This window comes from Babylonia areolata, chromosome 17 (assembly GCF_041734735.1).
Source record: "Babylonia areolata isolate BAREFJ2019XMU chromosome 17, ASM4173473v1, whole genome shotgun sequence".
NCBI lineage: Eukaryota > Metazoa > Mollusca > Gastropoda > Neogastropoda > Buccinidae > Babylonia > Babylonia areolata.
The window spans coordinates 1,869,979-1,895,250 of NC_134892.1; the positions used below are offsets into that span (position 1 = coordinate 1,869,979).

General features: G+C 43.6%; 1 protein-coding gene across 1 annotated transcript; it reads right to left on the bottom strand.

Annotated features, from left to right (window-relative positions):
* Positions 1–3,567: 3,567 nt before the first annotated feature.
* LOC143291575 (electron transfer flavoprotein subunit beta-like) lies at positions 3,568–18,475 on the bottom strand. The gene is made up of 7 exons (XM_076601502.1): positions 18,320–18,475; positions 15,469–15,627; positions 13,477–13,635; positions 10,316–10,378; positions 7,192–7,350; positions 5,663–5,846; positions 3,568–4,829 (listed from the first exon to the last, which is right to left on the bottom strand). Exons 1-6 carry the CDS (start codon positions 18,374–18,376, stop codon positions 5,670–5,672), a joined length of 774 nt encoding a protein of 257 aa, XP_076457617.1. The 5' UTR covers positions 18,377–18,475; the 3' UTR covers positions 3,568–4,829; positions 5,663–5,669.
* Between the last annotated feature and the right edge of the window lie 6,797 nt (positions 18,476–25,272).

The following is a 25,272-nucleotide window of genomic DNA, read 5'->3' on the forward strand; positions in this document are numbered from 1 at the left end:
CTTTGTTTTTGTCATGGTTTTTATGAATGTTTCACTGACTTTGTTTTTGTCATGGTTTTCATGAATGTTTCACTTACTTTGTTTTTGGCATGGTTTTTATGAATGTGTCACTTTGTTTTTGTCATGGGTTTTATGAATGTTTCACTTTGTTTTTGTCATGGTTTTTATGAATGTTTCACTTTGTTTTGTCATGGTTTTATGAATGTTTCACTTTGTTTTGTCATGGTTTTATGAGTGTTTCACTTTGTTTTTGTCATGGTTTTCATGAATGTTTCACTGACTTTGTTTTTGTCATGGTTTTTATGAATGTTTCACTGACTTTGTTTTTGTCATGGTTTTTATGAATGTTTCACTGACTTTGTTTTTGTCATGGTTTTTATGAATGTTTCACTGACTTTGTTTTTGTCATGGTTTTATGAATGTGTCACTTTGTTTTTGTCATGGTTTTTATGAATGTTTCACTTTGTTTTTGTCATGGTTTTTATGAATGTTTCACTTTGTTTTTGTCATGGTTTTTATGAATGTTTCACTGACTTTGTTTTTGTCATGGTTTTTATGAATGTTTCACTTTGTTTTTGGCATGGTTTTTATGAATGTTTCACTTTGTTTTTGTCATGGTTTTTATGAATGTTTCACTTTTTGTCATGGTTTTCATGAATGTTTCACTGACTTTGTTTTTGGCATGGTTTTTATGAATGTTTCACTTTTTGTCATGGTTTTTATGAATGTTTCTCTGATTTTGTTTTTGTCATGGTTTTTATGAATGTTTCTCTGACTTTGTTTTAGTCATGGTTTTTATGAATGTTTCACTTTTTGTCATGGTTTTTATGAATGTTTCACTTTCTTTTTGTCATGGTTTTTATGAATGTTCCACTTTTTTTTTTTTTGTCATGGTTTTTATGAATGTTCCACTTTTCTTTTCTTTTTTGTCATGGTTTTTATGAATGTTTCATTGACTTTGCTGTTGTCGTGTTGTTTTTTTATGCCCCCCCCCCCCCCCCCCCCCCCCCCCCCCCCCCCCCCCGTCATGTTTGTTTCTAAGTGAAGTTTTTCGTTTTCAGTTTTTGTGTTGGTTTGTTTTGTTGTTTTCTTTTTTTTTCCATACTTGGTTTGGTTTTTTTGTTGTTGTTTTTTTGTTTGTTTGTTATTTTTTCCCATACCTCTTGGCATCTTTTTCATTGATTGAGCATCCTCAATTATCCAATTTTTGTAAATTTTAAAAGCTAGATGTTTTTATTTCTGGTAAAACTGGTCAGACTCTTTATGACCTCCACCTGCTTCAAAGAGAAAAGAGGGAGAGGCAGACATCGACTATCACGCTTCTTCATCTTCCTCTGCATCTATCCCGTAGTCTCATGACAGTAGGACCATGAACACTGATGACCTGACAACCAGCTCTCTCCATTTCTACCAGGGCGTCACCATGAACACTGATGACCTGGCAACCAGCTCTCTCCATTTCTACCAGGGCGTCACCATGAACACTGATGACCTGGCAACCAGCTCTCTCCATTTCTACCAGGGCGTCACCATGAACACTGATGACCTGGCAACCAGCTCTGTCTATTTCTCAGGGCGTTGCCATGAACACTGATGACATGGCAACCAGCTCTATTTCTCTCAGGGCGTCGCCATGAACACTGATGACCTGGCAACCAGCTCTCTCCATTTCTACCAGGGCGTCACCATGAACACTGATGACCTGGCAACCAGCTCTCTCCATTTCTCTCAGGGCGTCGCCATGAACACTGATGACCTGGCAACCAGCTCTCTCTATTTCTACCAGGGCGTCACCATGAACACTGATGACCTGGCAACCAGCTCTCTCTATTTCTCTCAGGGCGTCGCCATGAACACTGATGACCTGGCAACCAGCTCTCTCCATTTCTACCAGGGCGTCACCACGAACACTGATGACCTGGCAACCAGCTCTCTCCATTTCTCAGGGCGTCGCCATGAACACTGATGACCTGGCAACCAGCTCTCTCCATTTCTCTCAGGGTGTTGCCATGAACACTGATGACCTGACAACCAGCTCTCTCTATTTCTCTCAGGGTGTCACCATGAACACTGATGACCTGGCAACCAGCTCTCTCTATTTCTCTCAGGGCGTCACCATGAACACTGATGACCTGGCAACCAGCTCTCTCCATTTCTCAGGGCGTCGCCATGAACACTGATGACCTGACAACCAGCTCTCTCCATTTCTCTCAGGGTGTCGCCATGAACACTGATGACCTGGCAACCAGCTCTCTCCATTTCTACCAGGGCGTCACCATGAACACTGGTGACCTGTCAACCAGTTCTCTCTATTTCTACCGTGGCGTCGCCAAGTCCCAGGCCTGACCATTGTGGGATATTGTCACTACCTTCTCTTTTTTCTTCTGTCTCCCTCTCTTCCCTCCCTCCCTGCACTGTGCCTTGCAGGGTGGTCTTGTCAAGTCCTGCCGATCATGTTGTAGACCGTCACACTGCAAAACCTTACAGATGCTCCCTTGCAGGGTGGTCTTGTCAAGTCCTGCTGATCGTGTTGTAGACTGTCACACTGCAAAATCTTACAGATGCTCTCTCTCTTTCTCAGTTTTTTCTTTCTCCTTTTCATATAGTGTTCTGGGGAAAGAGATTAACAGGGAATGCATGCACTGCTGTTCAGGCTGCAGTTTCTTTTGTTCCAGAAGAGAATCTTAAGTACAGTTTGCCTGCAAAACGGCTGCATGTTGAGGGTTGTGATGGGAACAATAGTGAAACTGCCTTGCTCACTGTTTCTAGATGGTTTGTTGTCAAACAGAATAAAGTTGTATTGTGCCTTGATCTAGATATAAAAAAAACAATGTTGTATTGTGCCTTGACCTACATAAGAGGACAGTTGCACTGTGCCTTGAACTACAACGCAAAGTTCCATTGTGCCTTGACCAATATAACAAGACAGTTGCACTGTGCCTTGAACTACAACGCAAAGTTCCATTGTGCCTTGACCAATATAACCAGACAGTTGCACTGTGCCTTGAACTACAACGCAAAGTTCCATTGTGCCTTGACCAGTATAACAAGACAGTTGCACTGTGCCTCGACCTACAAAGCAAAGTTCCATTGTGCCTTGACCAATATAACAAGACAGTTGCATTGTGCCTTGACCAATATAACCAGACAGTTGCATTGTGCCTTGACCAATATAACAAGACAGTTGCACTGTGACATGACCTACTGAGCAGCCAAGCTGCAATGTGCTTTGACCTGCAAAACAAGGTTTCTAGACATGTCCAGCAAAATTTTCCTTAGAAGCATCTGTCTGGAAACACATATCAGCCTTCAAAGTATCAGTAATGTTTAAATGCTCTGATCAATCAAACACACAGAACAGCAACAATTTGTTCACACGCATAAAACAAAAACACACAAGCATTGCACACACACACACACACACACACACACACACACACATGTGCACATACACACACACTACCTCCACCCCCACCCCCCCATCCCCCACCACACACACACAAGCACACGACTGGTCATTTACACGCAGCAAGCAGATTTTTACAAACACAGACATCACTTAAACTCTTCAACTCTTGTAATTTTTTATCTTGTCTCAGATTCTCCAAGAACACAAAACAAACTTCACAATTCTTGCACAGCATCCACAAGTTTGAACTGGCACACACATTCATGGAATAGCACATTTTCATTTAAAGAAATTATCATTTACAATGGTCTTTGTTTTTTTGTGAATTCCACCCAAATCTGCCTTGTATGTTGTTTTATGTGATTTTTGTTGGAGTAAACCTTTTACATTTTACAGCTCTGTACAATAAAACTAAAACTGTGGTAGACAACATAAGCAAATATCTGTTGTTGCTTTTTTTTACCAATAACCAACAAAATTTACATGAACAGGATATGGTTAAAAAATAACAACCTTTGCATGGGTCAGTTAGGAAAAGGTTCCCCGTTGGAGGAAAAAAAAAGGGGGGGGGGGGCATTTATAACATAGTAATTCTCATCTAAAAACATCAGTAATGACTCTAGAACAAGTTTGCAGTACAGAGTGCAAGAGGTTTTCTGTGGAGGGTGGGGGAAGGGTGGTTAAAATATGCTCCAGATTTCGAAGAATCACAAGGTTTCAGTTGCATGTGAATTTTTACTCAATTTCAATTTTGAACATGATGGTGGATGGGTGGGGGCAAGGGGTGGGGGGGCTGGGGTGTGTGTGTGTGGGGGGGGGGGGGGGGTGTGTGCGTGTGTTATACTGAGTATCTCTAAAAGAAAGAGTGCTATTATTTGTAGAAACAATGCCTAGCTGGGACTTGTTTTGCGAACATACACCACAGGATAAATTTCCTATTTTAACACCCCTCCCCTCCAGTTAAATGGCAACAACAGTGCACAGATGTAATGCTAAGTAACTGGCCTGCTTCATGTTGCAGAGAACAGATAGTCAGGTCAATTCTTTAGCCACAATCAGTGTGTCAGTATGACACCTTCCATTTTCTAGTAGTTTTCTCAATCTATTCAACACAAATTGCATACAAATCCTCATAAAGTGCTTCACTGCCTAAACAAAAAACAAAAAAACCTTTTGTGCCCAATTATTTTCTTTCAAACTCCTTTTTGTGTCGACATTCATGTTCCCATTATCTTGAGCAACTCAGCTCTCACCAACACTACAAAAAATCTAAACAGCCAGTTTCTAAGGACGATAACCCCTCTTGTCCAAGGCAGCAGCCACAGGAGTTGTCCTCCCTTGACAGCTAATTCTTTCCCTTCCATAACCTGCTTTCGGTGTGTGATGATGTTGCAGTTGATGTTTTTTTCAGCTGCCACTACTGAAATCAGAAAAGAAGCCAAAGGATTTAGCAACATGGTTTAAAACACACGTGTGCAGAAACATGTCAGAAGGTTTCCGTGTCAAGAAGAAATATCAAGAACATTACACAAAAAAGAAAGACACAAAAAGCCTAAAAGAGGAACAGAATGGGAGACTGCTGTGTTGGCAGTGTGGTGAATCTTGACCATGCTGTGAAGCAGGATTTTCTCATTGTCCTGTTAATCTTTTATTGTGGTGTAGTGTGACACGTTCTAAATAATAATAATAAAATAAAAAAAATTACTGTGGAAACAAAATGTGGGGCTGCTCGGAAAAACAACAACAAAAACAGAACCTCACCCACAGCAGTAAACACACACACACACACACACACACAAATCAATGAAATTTTTATTTCATTTATAAAGTGTGCTCCCTGTTTTATTTGGTTACAGCTTGTCAAAATAATGCACACACACACACACACACACACACACCCACTGTACCCAGAACTCAGGAGGGCAGGAGGCCCTGGTCCTTCAGTTCAGTCACCAGTTCTCTCTCTCTCTGTCATCCCCCCCCCACCCACCCCCACACACACACCCATACACCCACTGTACCCAGAACTCAGGAAGGCAGAACACACTGGTACTTCAGTTTGGACACCAGTTCTCTCTCTCTCTCTCTGTCATCCCCCCCCCTACCCCCCCAAACCTCCCCCACCCACCCCCACCCACTTACCCAGAACTCAGGAACGCAGAACACACTAGTCCTTCAGTTTGGACACCAGCTCTCTCTCTCTCTCTCATTCCCCCCCCCCCTCCACACACACACACCCATACACCCACTTACCCAGAACTCAGGAGGGCAGGAGGCCCTGGTCCTTCAGTTTGGTCACCAGCTCTTCCACAGTCTCCAGCTTCTGCCCGGCCTCCCTGACGGGCGGGTCCTCCACACTGACCACCTTCTGTGTGGACACCACCTCCACGCCAAAGTCACTCGGCTTCTTCTTCTCCATCGGCTTCTTCTTCGCTTTCTGTGGGAGGAGGGGGGGGGAAACAAAACAAACAGATAGTAGGGAGTGGTAACTCTGCCAAAGTCATTCACCTTCTTCTCCCGGGGGGGTGAGGTTAGGGGGGGGGGGGGGAGGTGCAAAAATCACAAAGGTAAATAAAAAATACATTGGAGCAAAACCACTAATACCATAAACAACAAAAACAAACAAATAAATAAAAGAAGAAGAAATCAGCGAGAGGTGTTTTTTGCAGGTCTGCTTGTTGGTTTATAAGAGTAAACATATTGAGACTATGTAATAATCCTGATGCATGTGCGCATGTGCGTGCGCATGTGTGTCCGTGTCTGTGTGTGTCCATAGTAAACTTATTTTTCTCTGGAAATACTTTCTCAATTGGTTTAAACATAGAATAAAAAATAAAAAAACGTTTTCCACTCGTACCAATTAGAGGATAACTTTTTTTTTGTTTCATTTAGTTTCTGGACCCAAATGACTGGCATTTCTGTTTGTGTCCACTCCACACACACACCAATCCAGAAGAAAGAGTGGTCATTTTCAGCACATTTTCTGCACTTTTCCACATCAATATGACCAGGATGACTCCCCACGCTGCACACTTCCTAGGGCTGACTGGGTCAATAAGAACCGTTACACTCCAGAACACATACACAAAATAAATTTCAAAAACAGCAAAAATGAGGGCACTGAAAGTTTTAAAGTCTTGACACTTGTACAAAGCAGCACAGTTACAATTCATAAAATGGTGAGATAAAATGTAGGATACAAGGGGTAAGAGGGGTAACACAGACCAGACACCCCCAACCCAGCACTAAGGACACGGTCAATACACTGACTACATGTCACACACAGACCAGACACCCTCCACCCAGCACTAAGGACACGGTCAATACACTGACTACATGTCACACACAGACCAGACACTCTCCACCCAGCACTAAGGACACGGTCAATACACTGACTACATGTCACACACAGACCAGACACCCCCCACCCAGCACTAAGGACACGGTCAATACACTGACTCTACATGTCACACACAGACCAGACACCCTCCACCCAGCACTAAGGACATGGTCAATACACTGACTACATGTCACACACAGACCAGACACCCTCCACCCAGCACAGGAAGGCACGGTCAATACACTGACTACATGTCACACACAGACCAGACACTCTCCACCCAGCACTAAGGACACGGTCAATACACTGACTACATGTCACACACAGACCAGACACTCTCCACCCAGCACTAAGGACACGGTCAATACACTGACTACATGTCACACACAGACCAGACACCCTCCACCCAGCACAGGAAGACACGGTCAACCCAGGGACTGACCATGATGTTAGGCAGTGTGGCATAGCGAGGCTCGTTCAGTCTCAGGTCGGTGGTGATGACGGCTGGCAGCTTGACCTGCACGGTTTCCAGACCCCCGTCAATCTCCTTCACCACCTTCAGCTGACCGTCCGTCTTCTCTATCTTGGAGGCAAAGGTGGCCTGCAAAACACAGCCAATCCACACACACACACACACACATGTATTACCGTCATTTCTGGCCTTTAAGGTGCACCTTTTTCTCTTTGACTAGAATCTGACCCCTGTGGCTTTTCGGCGTCTATGTCTGAAAATGAACTTCTGACAACCACGTGGGGCCACCTGACTCAACAAACTGAACGTTTGACAACATCGTTGATGACAACAGGTGCTCATGATTGCACCAAACTGCAACACTTCAGTCTTACCACTGTTTGAGTTGATCAATTTATGGTGTGAAGAAAGAGAAATCAGAAGTGAACTGATCGTTTTTCGAAAGCAGAACACAAAATGGCAGTCTGGACTGAAAAGCAGAGCTAGCGGACTGGATTCTGATTGAACAAATTATTGAACTGGCACTTTACAACAGTGTACATTTAACAGAGGACTGGCTGTAAAACTGTAAAAGACAACAAAAAAAAAGTATTAAAAAAAGAAAGCAGCAGATAACAGAGCAGACAAACGGTGTAACAGAGCCGAATCAATAAGCACATGAAAACAAGTTGGATTTCCATCCAGTTTCCCAAAGATCACGTCACAACTCAGGGAAAACAACAACAGCTAACAGCAAAGACAAAATGAAGGACTTTCACTTAACAGCAGATGTGGCTTCTCGGATGTATGCACCTAATACGACTTTAAAATAACTTTTTTCTTTAAATTCAGGGGGTGCGACTTAAGCGCTGTAGCGCATTGTAGGCCGAAAACGACAGTACTGAGTACTGACTACATTTATGTCCTCTGACATGTAGGGTAGCGATGAAGGTCTGCCATTCCTGCCCAGTCTCTGAACGGTACGACTGGTGTGCTCCAGGGGTCTTCAGCTCCCCTTGCACTGTTCTGCACATGGTATTGTTGGGCCTTCCTCTCACGTCAACCTTCTGGTGTCCACTGAAGGGCTGTCCAGGTGATGGGACCTTGCTCTCGTGGCACAACAACCTGTCCAAATCTATTTCAACTTTTCATGATGACGGTCTCCATGTTCCCTTGACTGATTACACTGGGCCAGTGGCTGTAATGATGATGGTCTCCATGTTCCCTTGATTGATTACACTGGGCCAGTAGCTGTAATGATGATGGTCTCCATGTTCCCTTGATTGATTACACTGGGTGAGTAGCTGTAATGATGATGGTCTCCATGTTCCCTTGACTGATTACACTGGGTGAGTAGCTGTAATGATGACGGTCTCCATGTTCCCTTGATTGATTACACTGGGTGAGTAGCTGTAATGATGACGGTCTCCATGTTCCCTTGATTGATTACACTGGGCCAGTAGCTGTAATGATGACGGTCTCCATGTTCCCTTGATTGATTACACTGGGTGAGTAGCTGTAATGATGACGGTCTCCATGTTCCCTTGATTGATTACACTGGGCCAGTAGCTGTAATGATGATGGTCTCCATGTTCCCTTGATTGATTACACTGGGCCAGTAGCTGTAATGATGACGGTCTCCATGTTCCCTTGATTGATTACACTGGGCCAGTAGCTGTAATGATGATGGTCTCCATGTTCCCTTGATTGATTACACTGGGCCAGTAGCTGTAATGATGACGGTCTCCATGTTCCCTTGACTGATTACACTGGGCCAGTAGCTGTAATGATGACGGTCTCCATGTTCCCTTGATTGATTACACTGGGCCAGTGGCTGTTGACTGGAGATGGTAGTGGGCCAGATGATTCACAGGATTCTTCAGAGGTCTTCCAGGTGGAAGGGTGACCAACTTGGTCTGATCACTCTCCGTCATCCTACAGCACTCTGAGCCAAAGAGCAGGGTGGAAAGTACACAGTTCTGATACATTCTCAGCTTGGTGTTGGGGCTGTACTGGGGGGGTCTGCACACGTTGTTCAGCTTTCTGAAGGTGATTCTGGCCTTGCTGAGACGGCTCTTGATGTCACTGCCTGCTCCTCTATCATATCCAACAGTGCTGCCATGGTAGGTACACTCTTCAGTTGAAGAAAGATCTGTTCCATTTACTTGGATTGGTGAAGGGCTTGGAATGTTCAGTGTCATCTACTCTGTTATACATATAACATATCTATGCTGCATGCATAATTCTCATAATTCTCCTTTGCGACTTTGTTGCTTGTACGTCTCTAAGATCATATGTGGGTTTTATGTTACATGCTTCTATGCAGTTGTTTTCTTGTTATATACTTTTCATCTCCTTTGACTGTGCTATAATGTGTGTACTTACATGTAGAATTCCTTTCACAAACTTTGTTGCTTTCATTTATCTTTAACTTACACCATTTTGATGTGTCTCAATGTAATGTGCTCATTTCTACATCTTAAATTAATGTAGAGATTTGATTCTTTTCCATAAAGCTTGTTCATTTTAATGTGTTTTATTGCAATGTGCTCATTTTTTTACATCTTAATGTAAAGAGCTTTGATTCTTTTCCACAAATTTGTTGCTTTCACTTATCTTTAACTTTCATTTTAATATCTTTTCGTAATGTGCTCATTTTAACATTTTACTTAAAGTGCTCTGAGCCTTCGATTGTTAAGGAAAGAAAAGCATAATACATATATAAAATCTACACACACACACCAATAACAAACCAGTACACACACACACACACACACACAAGCACGCACATGCATGCACGCACACACACACACACACACACACTAACACACCAAAAACCAACCAACACACACACAAATAACAAACACACACACACACACACACACACACACACACACACATATTTAACAAACCAGTACACACACACGCGCGCACGCACACACACACACACACAAATAATTTCCCCCCTCCTCCCACTCGATTTCTTTCCTACCCTCGTCTGATATCACTTACAGTGAAAAGACGTTAAACTAAAGAACAAACGAACAAATAATTAACAAACCAGTACACACACACACACACACACACACACACACAGCAAAAGGCAAAGACCAACCTGAGGCCAGTCCAGTAAAGCTGCTGTCATCTGTCCTGTTTGGTTGCAGTCGTCGTCAATAGCCTGACAACAAACAGCACACCATCACATTACACTGTTTGGTTGCAGTCGTCGTCAATAGCCTGACAACAAACAGCACACCATCACATTACACTGTTTGGTTGCAGTCGTCGTCAATAGCCTGACAACAAACAGCACACCATCACATTACACTGTTTGGTTGCAGTCGTCGTCAATAGCCTGACAACAAACAGCACACCATCACATTTTACACTGTTTGGTTGCAGTCGTCGTCAATAGCCTGACAACAAACAGCACGCCTTCACATTACACTCTGGACTTGTTCTATCCCACAGATACATGCCTGCTACATCTCCCCTGGACCAGCACTACATGAGACCACTGCACTGCACTGTTTGCAATGACCACCAAGAGCAACAAATCTTCTTTCCAACAATTCAAAAGTTTCAATATTACAGTACATACTCCACTGGCTCCCTGTCTCACACCGAATACAGTACAAGATCAGCACTCTATGCTACAAACGTATTCACAAATCTGCCCCTTCCTATCTCTGTGGCTGCCTTCACCTCTACACTCCATTTCGCTCACTACGATCAGCTTCAGATCCACTCTATTTACGCATACCCAGATTCAAACACTCAACTGTTGGCCACCGTTCTTTCTCTGTCTCTGGACCTTGCAATTGGAATGAACTTCCTCTTTCGCTTCGTCAAGTCTCCACACTCAGCTCTTTCAAGTCTAGCCTTAAAACCAAATCTTCCCAAAAAAGCCTCCCTTCCCTGCCTCTTCCTTGTCTTCAGTTTCTCCAGTTTTAGAGTTATGCATGCGTGAGAATGACTGGTGCGAAAGCGCTTTGATTTGTCTCTGCACAAGATTCAGCACTATATAAATACCATTATTATTATTATTATTATTATACTGACTACAAGTGATGACTATTACTGACAACTAAACATTATATCCAAAAGCTGTACTGCAATATAACCTCAGGCTACACTCCATTAACAAATCATGCATGCTAAAAATACAGACCACATGAGCCCTTTCAAAGCTGGCTGAGGCCAAAAAGTGAACTGAAAACAACTGACTGAAATGTGCATGCACGTCAACACATATCTACCAGCTGACGCAGCGTGCAAAACTACCAGTCAAATTTTACTGGGTCACACAGCAGTTGTTCTGTCTGATACAGCAATCACTGTGCCACACTTGGCCTGAACAGTCCATGTAGTGACTGGACAGATAATTAAGCAATGGGGCAGTAAAGCAACTAATGGAATTCACATATTATAGAATACACTAATGACTTATGTTGCTATATAGTCAAATGGCTCAATATATATGTATGTATATATATGTATGTATGTATGATATATAACTCTATATAGTCAAATGGCTCAATATATATGTATGTATATATATGTATGTATGTATGATATATAACTCTATATAGTCAAATGGCTCAATATATATGTATGTATATATATGTATGTATGTATGTATGATATATAACTCAACCCGATAGCAGAAGTAAATGGGAGTAGGTAAAATCCTCTTCTATCCTAGGAAAAATCAAACGACTTCGCAAAGATGCAACCAAGAAAAATAAATAACAGCGTTGAATTCATTGAGCCCTGTGTCCACCCATAGATCTGGTGTCAAAAAAAATTTGTCTCATAAAAACGGTTTTCAAGTTCATATGCATAAAAACAAGAAAGAAAGGGAATCAACTTCTTCAGTATCATGGATGTGTCCACATGTCATGTGGAGAAAGAACAATGTATTTTCTGTGGGTTTTCTCCGCACTGGCATGGCATGGAAGCCTGCCAAGGCTGTAAACTGCCCAGGGTTGAAAGGGTTAAGGGCAGAAGACATGAACCTTCCTGATTCACTTGCAATGGGACACTGTGCCATCGGCTGGGCTATAAGCACCATGATCTGATTTGATCTGCCATCTCGCTGCCAATGCCAAGACATCTGAAGAGTCCACAGGGGACATAACTGCAGTCACATCCAGCGTACAGTTGGCTCTCTCCATCAGAGATCGTTCAAATTGCTGTCTTTGAAGGGTTTATGTTCTCCTCTTACTTTCCTTCTTTTTTTTCCAATGTACTATTTTTCAGTCTATTTCATAATTCAATTATTTGTCATATACCAAGGGCAGTTTGTTCCACGCTACAGGGCCAAAATAAATGAGAGAGCGTTGACCATCTGGGATTTTTTCATTTTGTTTGTTTCTTCAAGGAATTGTCAGCACTCTAAAATCAGCAGCTGAGCACAAAGATCTGAAAGGAGTACGCAGATCAAAAGTACTGAGCACAGGTGCCTGACATGTGCTGAGCGACCCACTTTCAGACAGCACGAGACAGCACCACAGTGACACCCTCTGATCCTGCTGTACGCCCTAAGAATCGAATCCTGCCGCTGATGACAAAGGGGCCATTTCAAAGGGCTGTCAAAACATCATACACCACACCGGCGATGATGCCAGCAGCAACAAAGCAGCATGAACACTTGAATCAGTGTCACAGGATCCAAAACCTGACTGGTCATCACAAGCCCCAGTCAGATGAAAAACACAACAGGCTTGATCTCCATGAAAGGACCAAGTCTCACCAGGGTGACACGATTTTCAGTCAGTTGCCGTGGAAACACACTGCCTCATATCCCTTCAGGATACACCCTTCCTGCTGTCATGATCACACTCTGTTGGTGGAGGTGTTTCTGGGATGGTAACAGATCAAACGTCCCCACCCTGTTACACCTGCCACCTGTTTCACAGAGTTGACATGGGATGGTAACAGATCAAACGTCCCCACCCTGTTACACCTGCCACCCGTTTCACAGAGTTGACATGGGATGGTAACAGATCAAACGTCCCCACCCTGTTACACCTGCCACCTGTTTCATTGCTGACATGGGATGGTAACAGATCAAACGTCCCCACCCTGTTACACCTGCCACCTGTTTCACAGTGTTGACATGGGATGGTAACAGATCAAACGTCCCCACCCTGTTACACCTGCCACCTGTTTCACAGTGTTTGTTGACCAAACAACACAGCCTTTCACCTTTTTCCTATCAACCCGTTTACCTGGCACAGGTGAGATCACCTTTTGACAAGGGCTTGTGCTTACCTGTTTGCCCAGCAGGACGACATCAATCTTGTTGTCCTGGGCAATCTTGGCCAGGATCTTGGCCACATGCAGAGGCTGCATGGCCGCGTAGGTGGCCGCATCCACTTCCACGTGGATGGACTTGTCTGCTCCCATCGCCATGGCCGTGCGAAGCGTCTCCTGTTGACAGAAATAATGGTTGTCATGGTTACCACTGACAGCAGTTAACTACTGGCAGTGATGGAGATTACGTAGTGTCTCCTGTCAATAGTATCCACAGTTGTCATCACCACTGACTGCATTTAACTACTGGCAGTGATGTAGATTACATAGCGTCTCCTGTCAATAGTATCCACAGTTGTCACCACCACTGACTGCATTTAACTATTGGCAGTGATGGAGATTACGTAGCGTCTCCTGTCAATAGTATCAACAGTTGTCATCACCGCTGACTGCAGTTAACTATTGGCAGTGATGGAGATTACGTAGCGTCTCCTGTCAATAGTATCCACAGTTGTCACCACCACTCATTGCAGTTAACTACTGGCAGTGATGGAGATTACGTAGCGTCTCCTGTCAAAAGTATCCACAGTTGTCATCACCACTGACTGCAGGTAACTACTGGCAGTGATGGAGATTACATAGCGTCTCCTGTCAAAAGTATCCACAGTTGTCACCACCACTGACTGCAGTTAACTACTGGCAGTGATGGAGATTACGTAGCGTCTCCTGTCAACAACATTAACACTCATCATCACCACTGTCTGCTGCCACTGGTTTTTAATATCAAGAAACACATCAAAATACTGCGTTCATTAATGAAAAAGGACATACATTGTGCTCTTTCATGTGTCACAAATGATCAACAAACGCAATGGCAGCTACTGGCAGTGATGAAGATTACATAGTGTCTCCTGTCACCAGTATTAATGGTTGTCATCGTCACCACTGACAGCAGTTACTGGCAGTGATGGCATCAGTCCACAGTATTAACAGTCATCAACGCCACACGTTACTGCTTCTGGCAGTGATGTAGACTGCACACACACAGACTACCAAGACAGATATTGGATACAGAGATGCAGATTGCACACACACACACACACACATACACAGACCACCAATATACAATCAGATGTTGAATACAGAGACAGAAAGGGAGTATTACTGGATGTCACACACACACACACACACACACACACACACACACACAGATCAGCACAACACAAACAGATGCTGAGACAGAATGACTGACAGCAGGCAGACATAATTTCTAAGGGTGGTCAAAGTGGTGGCGCAGCGGGTCAGGGGTACAGTACCTGACTTGGAAGCAAGTGTCCTGGATTCGAACCAAGCAAGGCCTCACTTTTTTACACACACACACACACACACACACAACCTCACACACACACACACACACACACACAACCTCACACACACACACACACACACACACACAACCTCACACACACACACACACACACACACACACACACACACACACAACCTGTCCCTTCCCCTCCTATAGACCATTATGGTGGTCTGGGTGCTAGTAATTAAGAAAAGATGGTCCTGTGTCCAGCATGCTCCTATACAGCACACATGAAAGAATCTAAAGGCAGCAACAGAGTTGTCCCCTGCCAAATTCTGAAGAATTTCTCTCTGTGTGTCTCTCTGGCAGTCTGTGTCTTGGGACTGCATGAAAAAAAAATGAAAAAAAAGTACATTTGTAAAATCTATTTTGTTTATCATCCTTGAAAATATAGAATTTTTGTCTTGTCTCTCTCTCTTACTCTCTCTCCCCCTCTACTTCTCTTTGTTTCACTCCCCCTCTCTTTGTCCTTCTCTGTCCTTTGTGTGTGTGTGTGTGTGTGTGTGTGTGTGTGTGAGTGACTGTGTGTGTGCGCGCGTGTGCAGTCTCTCTCATTCTCTCTTCCCCTCCCTCCTCCTCTCCCTCCCCCTGTCTGTCTCCCTCTCCCTCTCTCTCTATCCCTCTCTGTCTGTGAGCCCTACCTGACACTGGGTGGGCCCGCATGACACAGCGATGATCTCTGAGGCCAGTTTCTTCTCCTTCATGCGCACAGCCTCCTCAATGGCGATCTCGTCAAAGGGGTTCATGCTGTGCTTCACGCCATCCGTCACCACGCCCGTCTTGTCTGGCTTCACGCGGATCTGAAACCATCCACAGACTTCACGCTTTACACCTTGTGTTCAGTCTTAAGATAAGGAGGATCTTGCAAACACGCCAAAGCAAAAAAGTACGAGCAAAAAAACATATCCATGTGTGCACTCCACCCCTCCACCTCTCCCTACACACAAATATACAACACACACACACACACACACACACACGCACGCACACACACACACATACATGTACATGCCACACACACACACTCCTGCACATGACAACATTGCACCAAGTCACCGCCTAAACAAAACACCAACCACTCTAAAAATAAACCTTCTAATTTTCTACAATCTATGTTAAAAAAAAAACATGCAAAAAGACACCAAAATGCACACCAAACAAAACAACATGAATTCTGATGCAATTTTATCAGGGAAAAAAAGGGGGGAAAGTAGCCTCATTATAAGACATGTCAATAAAGTACAATCGCAAAGTTTATTATTGTGACAGGACATTTAAACAGAATTCCTTTCCCAGCAGACACTTTCTTTCCTTATCCTACCAACCACCTCAAGAAAGAATGGAAAAAAAAAGCTTTTTTTAAAAATTTAATACTCAAGTTTCAGTTTGCAGATTCAGTTTCAAGGAAGCGTCAGAGCATTAGGACATGTATGTACGCTACACGACATCCGCTATTATGAAAAATAATAATAAATAAAATAAAATAAAACGTTTTGATCCAATAATCAAAAATGAAAAAGTGTTGTTTTCAAACCAATCATTTGAAACACTGTGGTCAACCACCTTCATGCAACGAACACCAGTTTGTGCAGAGCTGACAGCAGTACTGGACAACACAGAACAACTGGGAAACACAGAACTGATGAGAGCAATCTTCATGATGAGAGAAGGTAGCATAGAAAACAAGGTCCTGCTACACACAAACTGATGTGATGACAATTATAACAGTGCATGACTGGTATTGTACTGAGTCATGAACATCAAGTCATATTTTCCTCTCTTTTTTTTCAGCACCTAGGCTAGTGGCTGTTCAAGTTCACATTAATTCAGAACCAACTTACATAATTATAATATAACTACTGAGAATATTTCTGCTTGTTAAACTATATATATTTTTGTTGTTGTTTTCTTGTCTATCTATTTGTTAACATTCAATGATTCATTCATACACTATCCAAAGTAACCATGACATACTTTTGAAAGCAAGCTTCCTGATCAGTTTGATATCTGTGTTTTGTTTACTTGGCTTTTTAGTTTTTATTAAAAAAGCTGCAGCTCGTTTTGAAATTTATTTTATAGGTTAATGACCCAGGTGTATGCACCTGTTGTCTTGCTGATACTGATACTGTCTTGCCAAGACATACTGCATGCCTGTTTGGTTTGCAAACTATATTTTGTATGAGGCTATGATGTATAGCTAATGATTCATTATCATCTCTCCATGCCTTTCATATTGATCAGTATCACTGTGGGTAGTGGCAGCTAAAAGCTTAACTGAATATGTAGAACTTAAAATCTTAATTCTCATTTAGAACTTTTTAAGGCAAGCAGATACCAAACCCAATTTTACAGGTATCTTAAAAACTATAAAAATTTCAATTGTTTCTGTTGGTCCTCTGAAGTTTGGTGTCAAACACATATTGGCTTATTGGAAAGAGGGACTGTGGAGGGAGAGGTAATGGGGGAGGAGGTGGTGAGGGTGCCTGACACATTAATTTATGACCAGTTAATATTAGTGAACCAGGTCAAATTACTTAATACTGTTAAAATAAAGTACATTGAACTAAACGTTAACTCTGAAATGGTATGCATATACTGCATGCACATTGTGGTTTGTCAGAAAACAAAAAAATGATACAAACATAACATACATGGACTAGCATACAAGTATCCAGACACTGTTTAGAAACAAAATAGTTGCTGACTTTCCCATCAAACACCTGACTCCCTTCCATCCACAGTTGTTGATTCATGATATGCACAGCAACACACACACACACACACACACACACACACACACACACACACACATACACACACACACAAACTCACATGCATTGTGACTTTGTCCCTCCCTCAATTTTATTCCTACCCTCATCCATTGATCCAAAATCATTCATTGTGAAAAGATATTAAACTAAAGAACACACACACACACACACACACACACACACACTTCTGTCTAAAATCAGAATGTGAAGACCTTCAACACACACACACACACACACACACACACACACATGCTCGCAGTGTAATTCACACACACACACACACACACACACACACACACACACACACACACACTCCAACACACACACGTGTGTAACAAAAATACACACAGATTTGTGTGCACACTTTTAGAATTATTCCCAATTTTAAAAATCGCAACAAGTGATGTATGGAAGCAAACAAAATGTTACATGCTGAAACATTATAGGATCAAGTTCATCAACTTACTATCTAACTGCAACGTTCACTATAGATATACTATCCCGCTTGACTGTTGCACGATGAAAAAAACAAAACAACACACACACACACACACACAAAAGATTAAAAGGTTAATGTTTCTTTGCAACTCGAACGAATCTGGGGGAACTTCAGACAAAACGCTTGTCAAGACTTCTCTTGATCCACCTAAAACTTAAACAAGGCAACATTCAGCACTAAATGCATTTACTCAAACAACAATCAAATGCACAACAAACTGACCTTCACGGCATAATCGATTACCCTTTTGCATCCCACAAGCACACGTAAGCCCGACATGTTTTTTGGATGAAGTGACTCGCCGATTTGACTTCTGCTATAGTCCTTGGTGAGTGAACTTTGTCCTCCTAATACGCAACTAAGCCGTTGTGCTGCGCTGATGGTGAATGTATATTAATTCCACACGTCTATCATTACAAATATATGACGATGGCTGAATAATCGCGATGCGTTCGGTTTTGAGTATCGCAGTCATGTAGTGATACGAAACTATATCAGTGAGTTAAGAAGGGAGTGTACTCCTTCGATACAAGGATTTTTCCATCGATAAGAGTTGTCTACCACTCTTTGAAGAAAAAAATCATGTGGCATGGTTTTGATTCCAATCAGTTTGTGTGATGTATCTGCTTGGAATTATACCATGAAGAGTGGGAAGAAAACACAATCATCGCGTGGTTTATGTTACGTTGTTTTTTGTTTGTTTGTTTTGTTTTTTGTTGGGTTTTTTTTTTTTTTTTAGTAATTGTAAAGTCACGTCTGAAATGCTGCATACTTAAAGTTTAAAAACTAACCGAATGATTTCACTTTGGGGTGGATTTTCTATTTCAAACTGTTCATCTTTTTGTTTTTCCCACTGTTTTCGCATATATATATATATATATATATATGTGTGTGTGTGTGTGTGTGTTGTTGTTGTTGTCTTCAGTTTAACTTCTTTCCACTTGAAGTGATATTAGACGGGGGGAAAAAAACCGTGGAGGTAGGGGCTGTGAGAGGGGGAGGGGTAAAAGTGTGTGTATGTGTGGAGGGTGAATAGGGAGAGACAACGCTAGGAAAAATGGAAACATTATAAACGCCAACATCAAACAACTATAACATCTATAACAAATGTCCTATAGGACTATGCAGCAAACTTTCTGCAATAACAAATAACATATTGGAATTGTTAATAACACATTCAAAAGAACTTTTGGTGAAGTCTGGCAAAAAACATTTTAGATTCTGACATTCGAATATTACATGGTTGCTAGAAATATGTTCTCCACATATGCATCTGACATCTTTGCTGAACTTTGTTATAAAAGCGTTCAGTTTTATCCTGTTTGATAATGTATGAATCTGCCTTAATCTTATTGAATTACTGTATGTATTTGACTGATTGACAGTTCCCGGTTGTTGAACATTAATTACACTATGGTTTAAAGCTTTGCTGTTTTCCTGGTATAATTCTCTGACTTTGTTCCACGATGTTTTTTCTAGTATTTGATAACCTTCTTGTACAGACAGAGGCACATAAAGCTCTATGGTTCCCTGTTCGTTTTTTGCACCTTTTCTTGCAGCCCTGTCAGCCCATTCATTGTAGAGAATACCCAGATGTGAAGGAACCCAGACTTGAAAACGTAATATGTGTTCCTTTCAAGCTTAAAAGATGTAAAATGTGGCTGATTTCTAGTATGATTTTAGATTTATTCTTACAATTTGATGAGTTTAAAGCACATAATACAGATCTGGAATCAACGCAAAACAAGACTTGTAGAAGGCAAATTGGAAGATCAAGAATATGATTTAGAGCCATAAGAACAGCAATAAGTTCAGCAGTGAATATTGAACGATTTTTACCAATATAGTATGATCTTTCCGTTTTCAGTTCTGGTATAACGAAAGCTGAACCTGCTTGGCCATTGTCTAATAGTGAGCCATCTGTGTAGATCTGTAAATGATCACAGTATCTATTTTGAAGGTGTACTCGGACTTCCGTTGTGTGTGTGTGTGTGTGTGTGTGTGTGTGTAATGTTTGAATGTACTGACGAATGCATGAGTTTGTGTGTTTGGGAGCACATGTGTGTGTGTATGTCAGTGTATCAGTGTGTGTGTGTGTGTGTGTGTATGTGTGTGTGTGCATATGTACGTATGCTTATGCTGTTCTTTCCGTTTACCATCGTCATCGTTAGGCCCACCACTGGTATATACAATTATATAAAATATGAATTAAATTTTGAAATAATGATACGAAGAAGAAGAAGAGGAAGAAGTGACAAGCATCACAGAACCAAACATTTCTGCTAACGTTCATCATGGAAAGATGGCCAGGAACGTCTTTCATTCGAACGGGGTCGGGGTGTTTGTGCGTAGTGTTAGAGGTCAGCTGTCGCTGTGTGTCACCGCTCCCTCTTTCTCTTCCTCCTCCACCGCACGTGCATTCCGAGGCCCTTGCCAAGGGAGACAAACGACGTCATTTTCACGCTTCGTGCGTCATCACCGGACTACCCCCAACCCCCCACCCCCTCCCCTACCCCCCACCACTTAACACCCCCCCCCCCACCCCCCCCATCATCACCACCACCCCCTTCCCTCACCCTCACTTCTTCCCCTAAGCTTGCGATTTGGGGGGAGAGAGAGGGGGGTGGGGGGTGGGAGGGAGACAGATAAACAGAGACATGAAGACAGACAGACAGACAGAGAACGTGTGTACTTTGAAGGAAGGGGAGGGGAGGGAGATGGTAGAAGAGAGAGAGAGAGAGAGAGAGAGAGAGAGAGAGAGAGAGAACGTGTGTACTTTGAAGGAAGGGGAGGGGAGGGAGATGGTAGAAGAGAGAGAGAGAGAGACAGACAGACAGACAGACAGAGAACGTGTGTACTTGAACGGTGGACGGGAGGCGAGGGGAGGGAGATTGTAGAGGGTGAGAGAGAGAGAATGATGATGGAAGACCGTGAGAAAAAGAGAAGACAGGTAAGGAGACAGACAGACAGACAGAGACAGACAGTGAAAGAGAGAGAGAGACGGGAAACGGGGAGGGAGGGAGAGAGCGAGTGTACATGGACGGGAGGTAAGGGGAGGGAGATTGTAGAGGGGTGAGAGAGAGGAGAAAGAGTCACAGAGAGAGAGGAGAGAGAGACACAGAGAGAGAGGAGAGAGAGAGTCACAGAGAGAGAGGAGAGAGAGAGAGTTACAGAGAGAGAGGAGAGAGAGAGAGTCACAGAGAGAGAGGAGAGAGAGAGAGTTACAGAGAGAGAGGAGAGAGAGACACAGAGTTAGAGTTAGAGGAGAGAGAAGAGTGTTAGAGAGAGAGAGGGTTAGAGAGAGAGAGAGTTAGAGAAGACAGAGTTAGAGAGAGAGAATGGTGAGAAAAAGAGAAGAGAGAAAGAGATACACAGACAGACAGACAGAGAGAAGGGTGTGTGATGTGGAAGAGAGTTGATAGAGAGTGAGGGGGGCGGAGGAGGGTGCGGGGGGGGATTAAGAAGGAAACTAAAGAAACAATGACATACAGGAAAGCCGCTGTGAAAGAGAGTTGCAGATAGTGAGACGGAGAGACAAACAGACAGACAGACTAACGGACAGACTAACGGAGACGGATTAACAGAGAGAAAAAAAAAGAGAGAGATAACGATAACGTTCCTCTTCTTTTTTTGTATTCAGATAAAGGCCAAATGATTTTTTTAGACAAATAAAAAGAGACAGACAGACAGATGGACCGACAAACAAAGAGACAGAGACAGAGACTTACACAGACAGACACAGACAGACAGACTGAGAAAGAGAGAGAGGGAGAGACAGACAGATTGAGAGAGAGAGAGGGAGAGACAGACAGACAGATTGAGAGAGAGAGAGAGGGAGAGACAGAAAGACAGATTGAGAGAGAGAGGGAGAGACAGACAGACAGATTGAGAGACAGACAGACAGATTGCGAGAGAGAGAGAGCGAGAGACAAACAGACAGATTGAGAGAGAGAGAGAGGGAGAGACAGACAGATTGAGAGAGAGGGAGGGAGAGACAGACAGATTGAGAGAGAGAGGGAGGGAGAGACAAACAGATTGAGAGAGAGGGAGGGAGAGACAGACAGATTGAGAGAGAGAGAGAGAGGGAGAGAGACAGACAGATTGAGAGAGAGAGAGAGGGAGAGACAAACAGATTGAGAGAGAGAGGGAGAGACAGACAGAGAGATTGAGAGAGACAGACAGACAGACAGACAGTTTGAGAAAGGGAGAGACAGACAGACAGATTGAGAGAGAGAGGGAGAGACAGACAGACAGATTGAGAGAGAGAAAGAACGAACGAACGATTTATTCAATATAAGGCCATCACCCTATTTGAAGGGGTTAAACAAAAGTAAAGAAGATTTTCTACCTTTGATAGTGTTATGAATATTGTTAACACACATACAACATACGGACACAAAAGTATTGCGTGAACAAATAAATATTCAGACTCCAAGAGACAGACAACAACAAAACGAACAAGCAACAAAAAACAATCGTCATTGCCTTACTCTCTGACATCGAACAATTCTATTGCATCCTGACGCCTCTTCAAGCTTTGTATATATAGACAGATAAATTTATCATTATATTTTCATTTTTTGATGACAAGAGCATTTGTAACGAAAACAGGTTCTGTCTATCATGATAAATGTGTGGTATAAATTTTAATCTTAAATCGTGTAGATAGTGGCTGCGTAATACAAAGTGGATTTCATCTTCAGTTTCTTCTTTACACTAATGGACATATTTCATCTTTCTCGTAACTGTATCGGGAACTATGTACAGCAATTTCCAACATCCCCAATCTAAATTTTGTCAATGCATACCTCACATATTTATTCATATTCGATAAGATATAAGGTTCGACGGCGGGAAGTGTCTTAAATTTTCCATAAAAGCTAAACCTATCACTTGAATTCATGTGTTCTTCACACTGTTGCCATCTGACATCAACACGTCTTTGCCTGAATGTCCTGATAAAAAGTTTGCATGCATCCTACCCCCTGATATTCCCCAACATACAAGAACCCATCATTACATAGAACGTTTCGGACTTTTGTTAACCGAGCGTGCAGACCACCTTGCTAAGGAAGGAAGCCAGCTCACACAGCCAACCATTCCTGCCACGTATGAGGAAGCAAAAACTCTCCTCCGCAGCAGATTCCGAAGAGGCTGGCCCACCCTGAATGGAGGCTACCAGGCACACCAGGATCCCATCAGGACACTGGAGAGGAGACACCAGGCTACCATCTACCGCCTTCGCACAGGACACTGCGGCCTCCGAGCACATGAAGAGGATTGGAGTGGCAGCCACATCCCTATGTGATTGCGGCCAGGCTGACCAGACCCCATCCCATATTCTCCAAGACTGCCCCCTGTATGAGAAGATGCGGCAGCAGTCCTGACCTGGGGGTGCTGACCTCAACACCAAGCTCTGGGGGACGGCAGCCGATCTTCACCGGACGTCCGAGTTTGTGGCATCCCTCGGACTTCGACCCTGTGCGTAGCTGTCGAACGCAAAAGAAAGAAAGAAAGGACTTTTGTTACCCATTTGGTTTTTCCTTTGTCGTCTCTCTCTCAAGCGTCACTGATTAGAATCCCCTCTGCCCTTCCTCTCTCCCTCCCTCCCTTTCCCTCTCTCTCAAACGTCACTGATTAGAATCCCCTCTGCCCTTCCTCTCTCCCTCCCTCCCTTTCCCTCTCTCTCAAGCGTCACTGATTAGAATCCCCTCTGCCCTTCCTCTCTCCCTCCCTCCCTCCCTTTCCCTCTCTCTCAAACGTCACTGATTAGAATCCCCTCTGCCCTTCCTCTCTCTCTCCCTCCCTCCCTTTCCCTCTCTCTCAAACGTCACTGATTAGAATCCCCTCTACCCTTCCTCTCTCCCTCCCTCCCTCCCTTTCCCTCTCTCTCAAACGTCACTGATTAGAATCCCCTCTGCCCTTCCTCCCTCCCTCCATCCCTTTCCCTCTCTCTCAAACGTCACTGATTAGAATCCCCTCTGCCCTTCCTCCCTCCCTCCATCCCTTTCCCTCTCTCTCAAACGTCACTGATTAGAATCCCCTCTGCCCTTCCTCCCTCCCTCCATCCCTTTCCCTCTCTCTCAAACGTCACTGATTAGAATCCCCTCTGCCTTTCCTCCCTCCCTCCCTCCCTTTCCCTCTCTCTCTCAAACGTCACTGATTAGAATCCCCTCTGCCCTTCCTCTCTCCCTCCCTCCCTTTCCCTCTCTCTCAAACGTCACTGATTAGAATCCCCTCTGCCCTTCCTCTCTCTCTCCCTCCCTTTCCCTCTCTCTCAAACGTCACTGATTAGAATCCCCTCTGCCCTTCCTCTCTCCCTCCCTCCCTCCCTTTCCCTCTCTCTCAAACGTCACTGATTAGAATCCCCTCTGCCCTCCCTCCCTCCCTCCCTCCCTTTCCCTCTCTCTCTCTCAAACGTCACTGATTAGAATCCCCTCTGCCCTTCCTCCCTCCCTCCCTCCCTCCCTTTCCCTATCTCTCAAACGTCACTGATTAGAATCCCCTCTGCCCTTCCTCTCTCCCTCCCTCCCTTTCCCTCTCTCTCAAACGTCACTGATTAGAATCCCCTCTGCCCTTCCTCTCTCCCTCCCTCCCTCCCTTTCCCTCTCTCTCAAACGTCACTGATTAGAATCCCCTCTGCCCTTCCTCTCTCCCTCCCTCCCTTTCCCTCTCCCTCCCTCCCTCCCTTTCCCTCTCTTTCAAACGTCACTGATTAGAATCCCCTCTGCCCTTCCTCCCTCCCTCCCTCCCTTTCCCTCTCTCTCAAACGTCACTGATTAGAATCCCCTCTACCCTTCCTCCCTCCCTCCCTCCCTCCCTTTCCCTCTCTCTCAAACGTCACTGATTAGAATCCCCTCTGCCCTTCCTCTCTCCCTCCCTCCCTTTCCCTCTCTCTCAAGCGTCACTGATTTAGACTCTCTCTCTCTCTGTGTGTCTCTGTCTCTATTATTTCTCTCTATCTCTCTCTCCTTTCTGCCTGCCCCACCACCCCATCATCTGTGTGTGTGTGTGTGTGTGTGTGTGTGTGTGTGTGTGTGTGTGTGTGTGTTATTTCTCTCTCTATCTTTCTATCTCCTTTCTGTGAATGATGCGAGACTCCTGTTGTGCAATGGTTTGTCCTCTGGGCTTTCCTGGTGTTTGTGAACTCCTCTTAGAGAGGAGTGTGAGTGTGG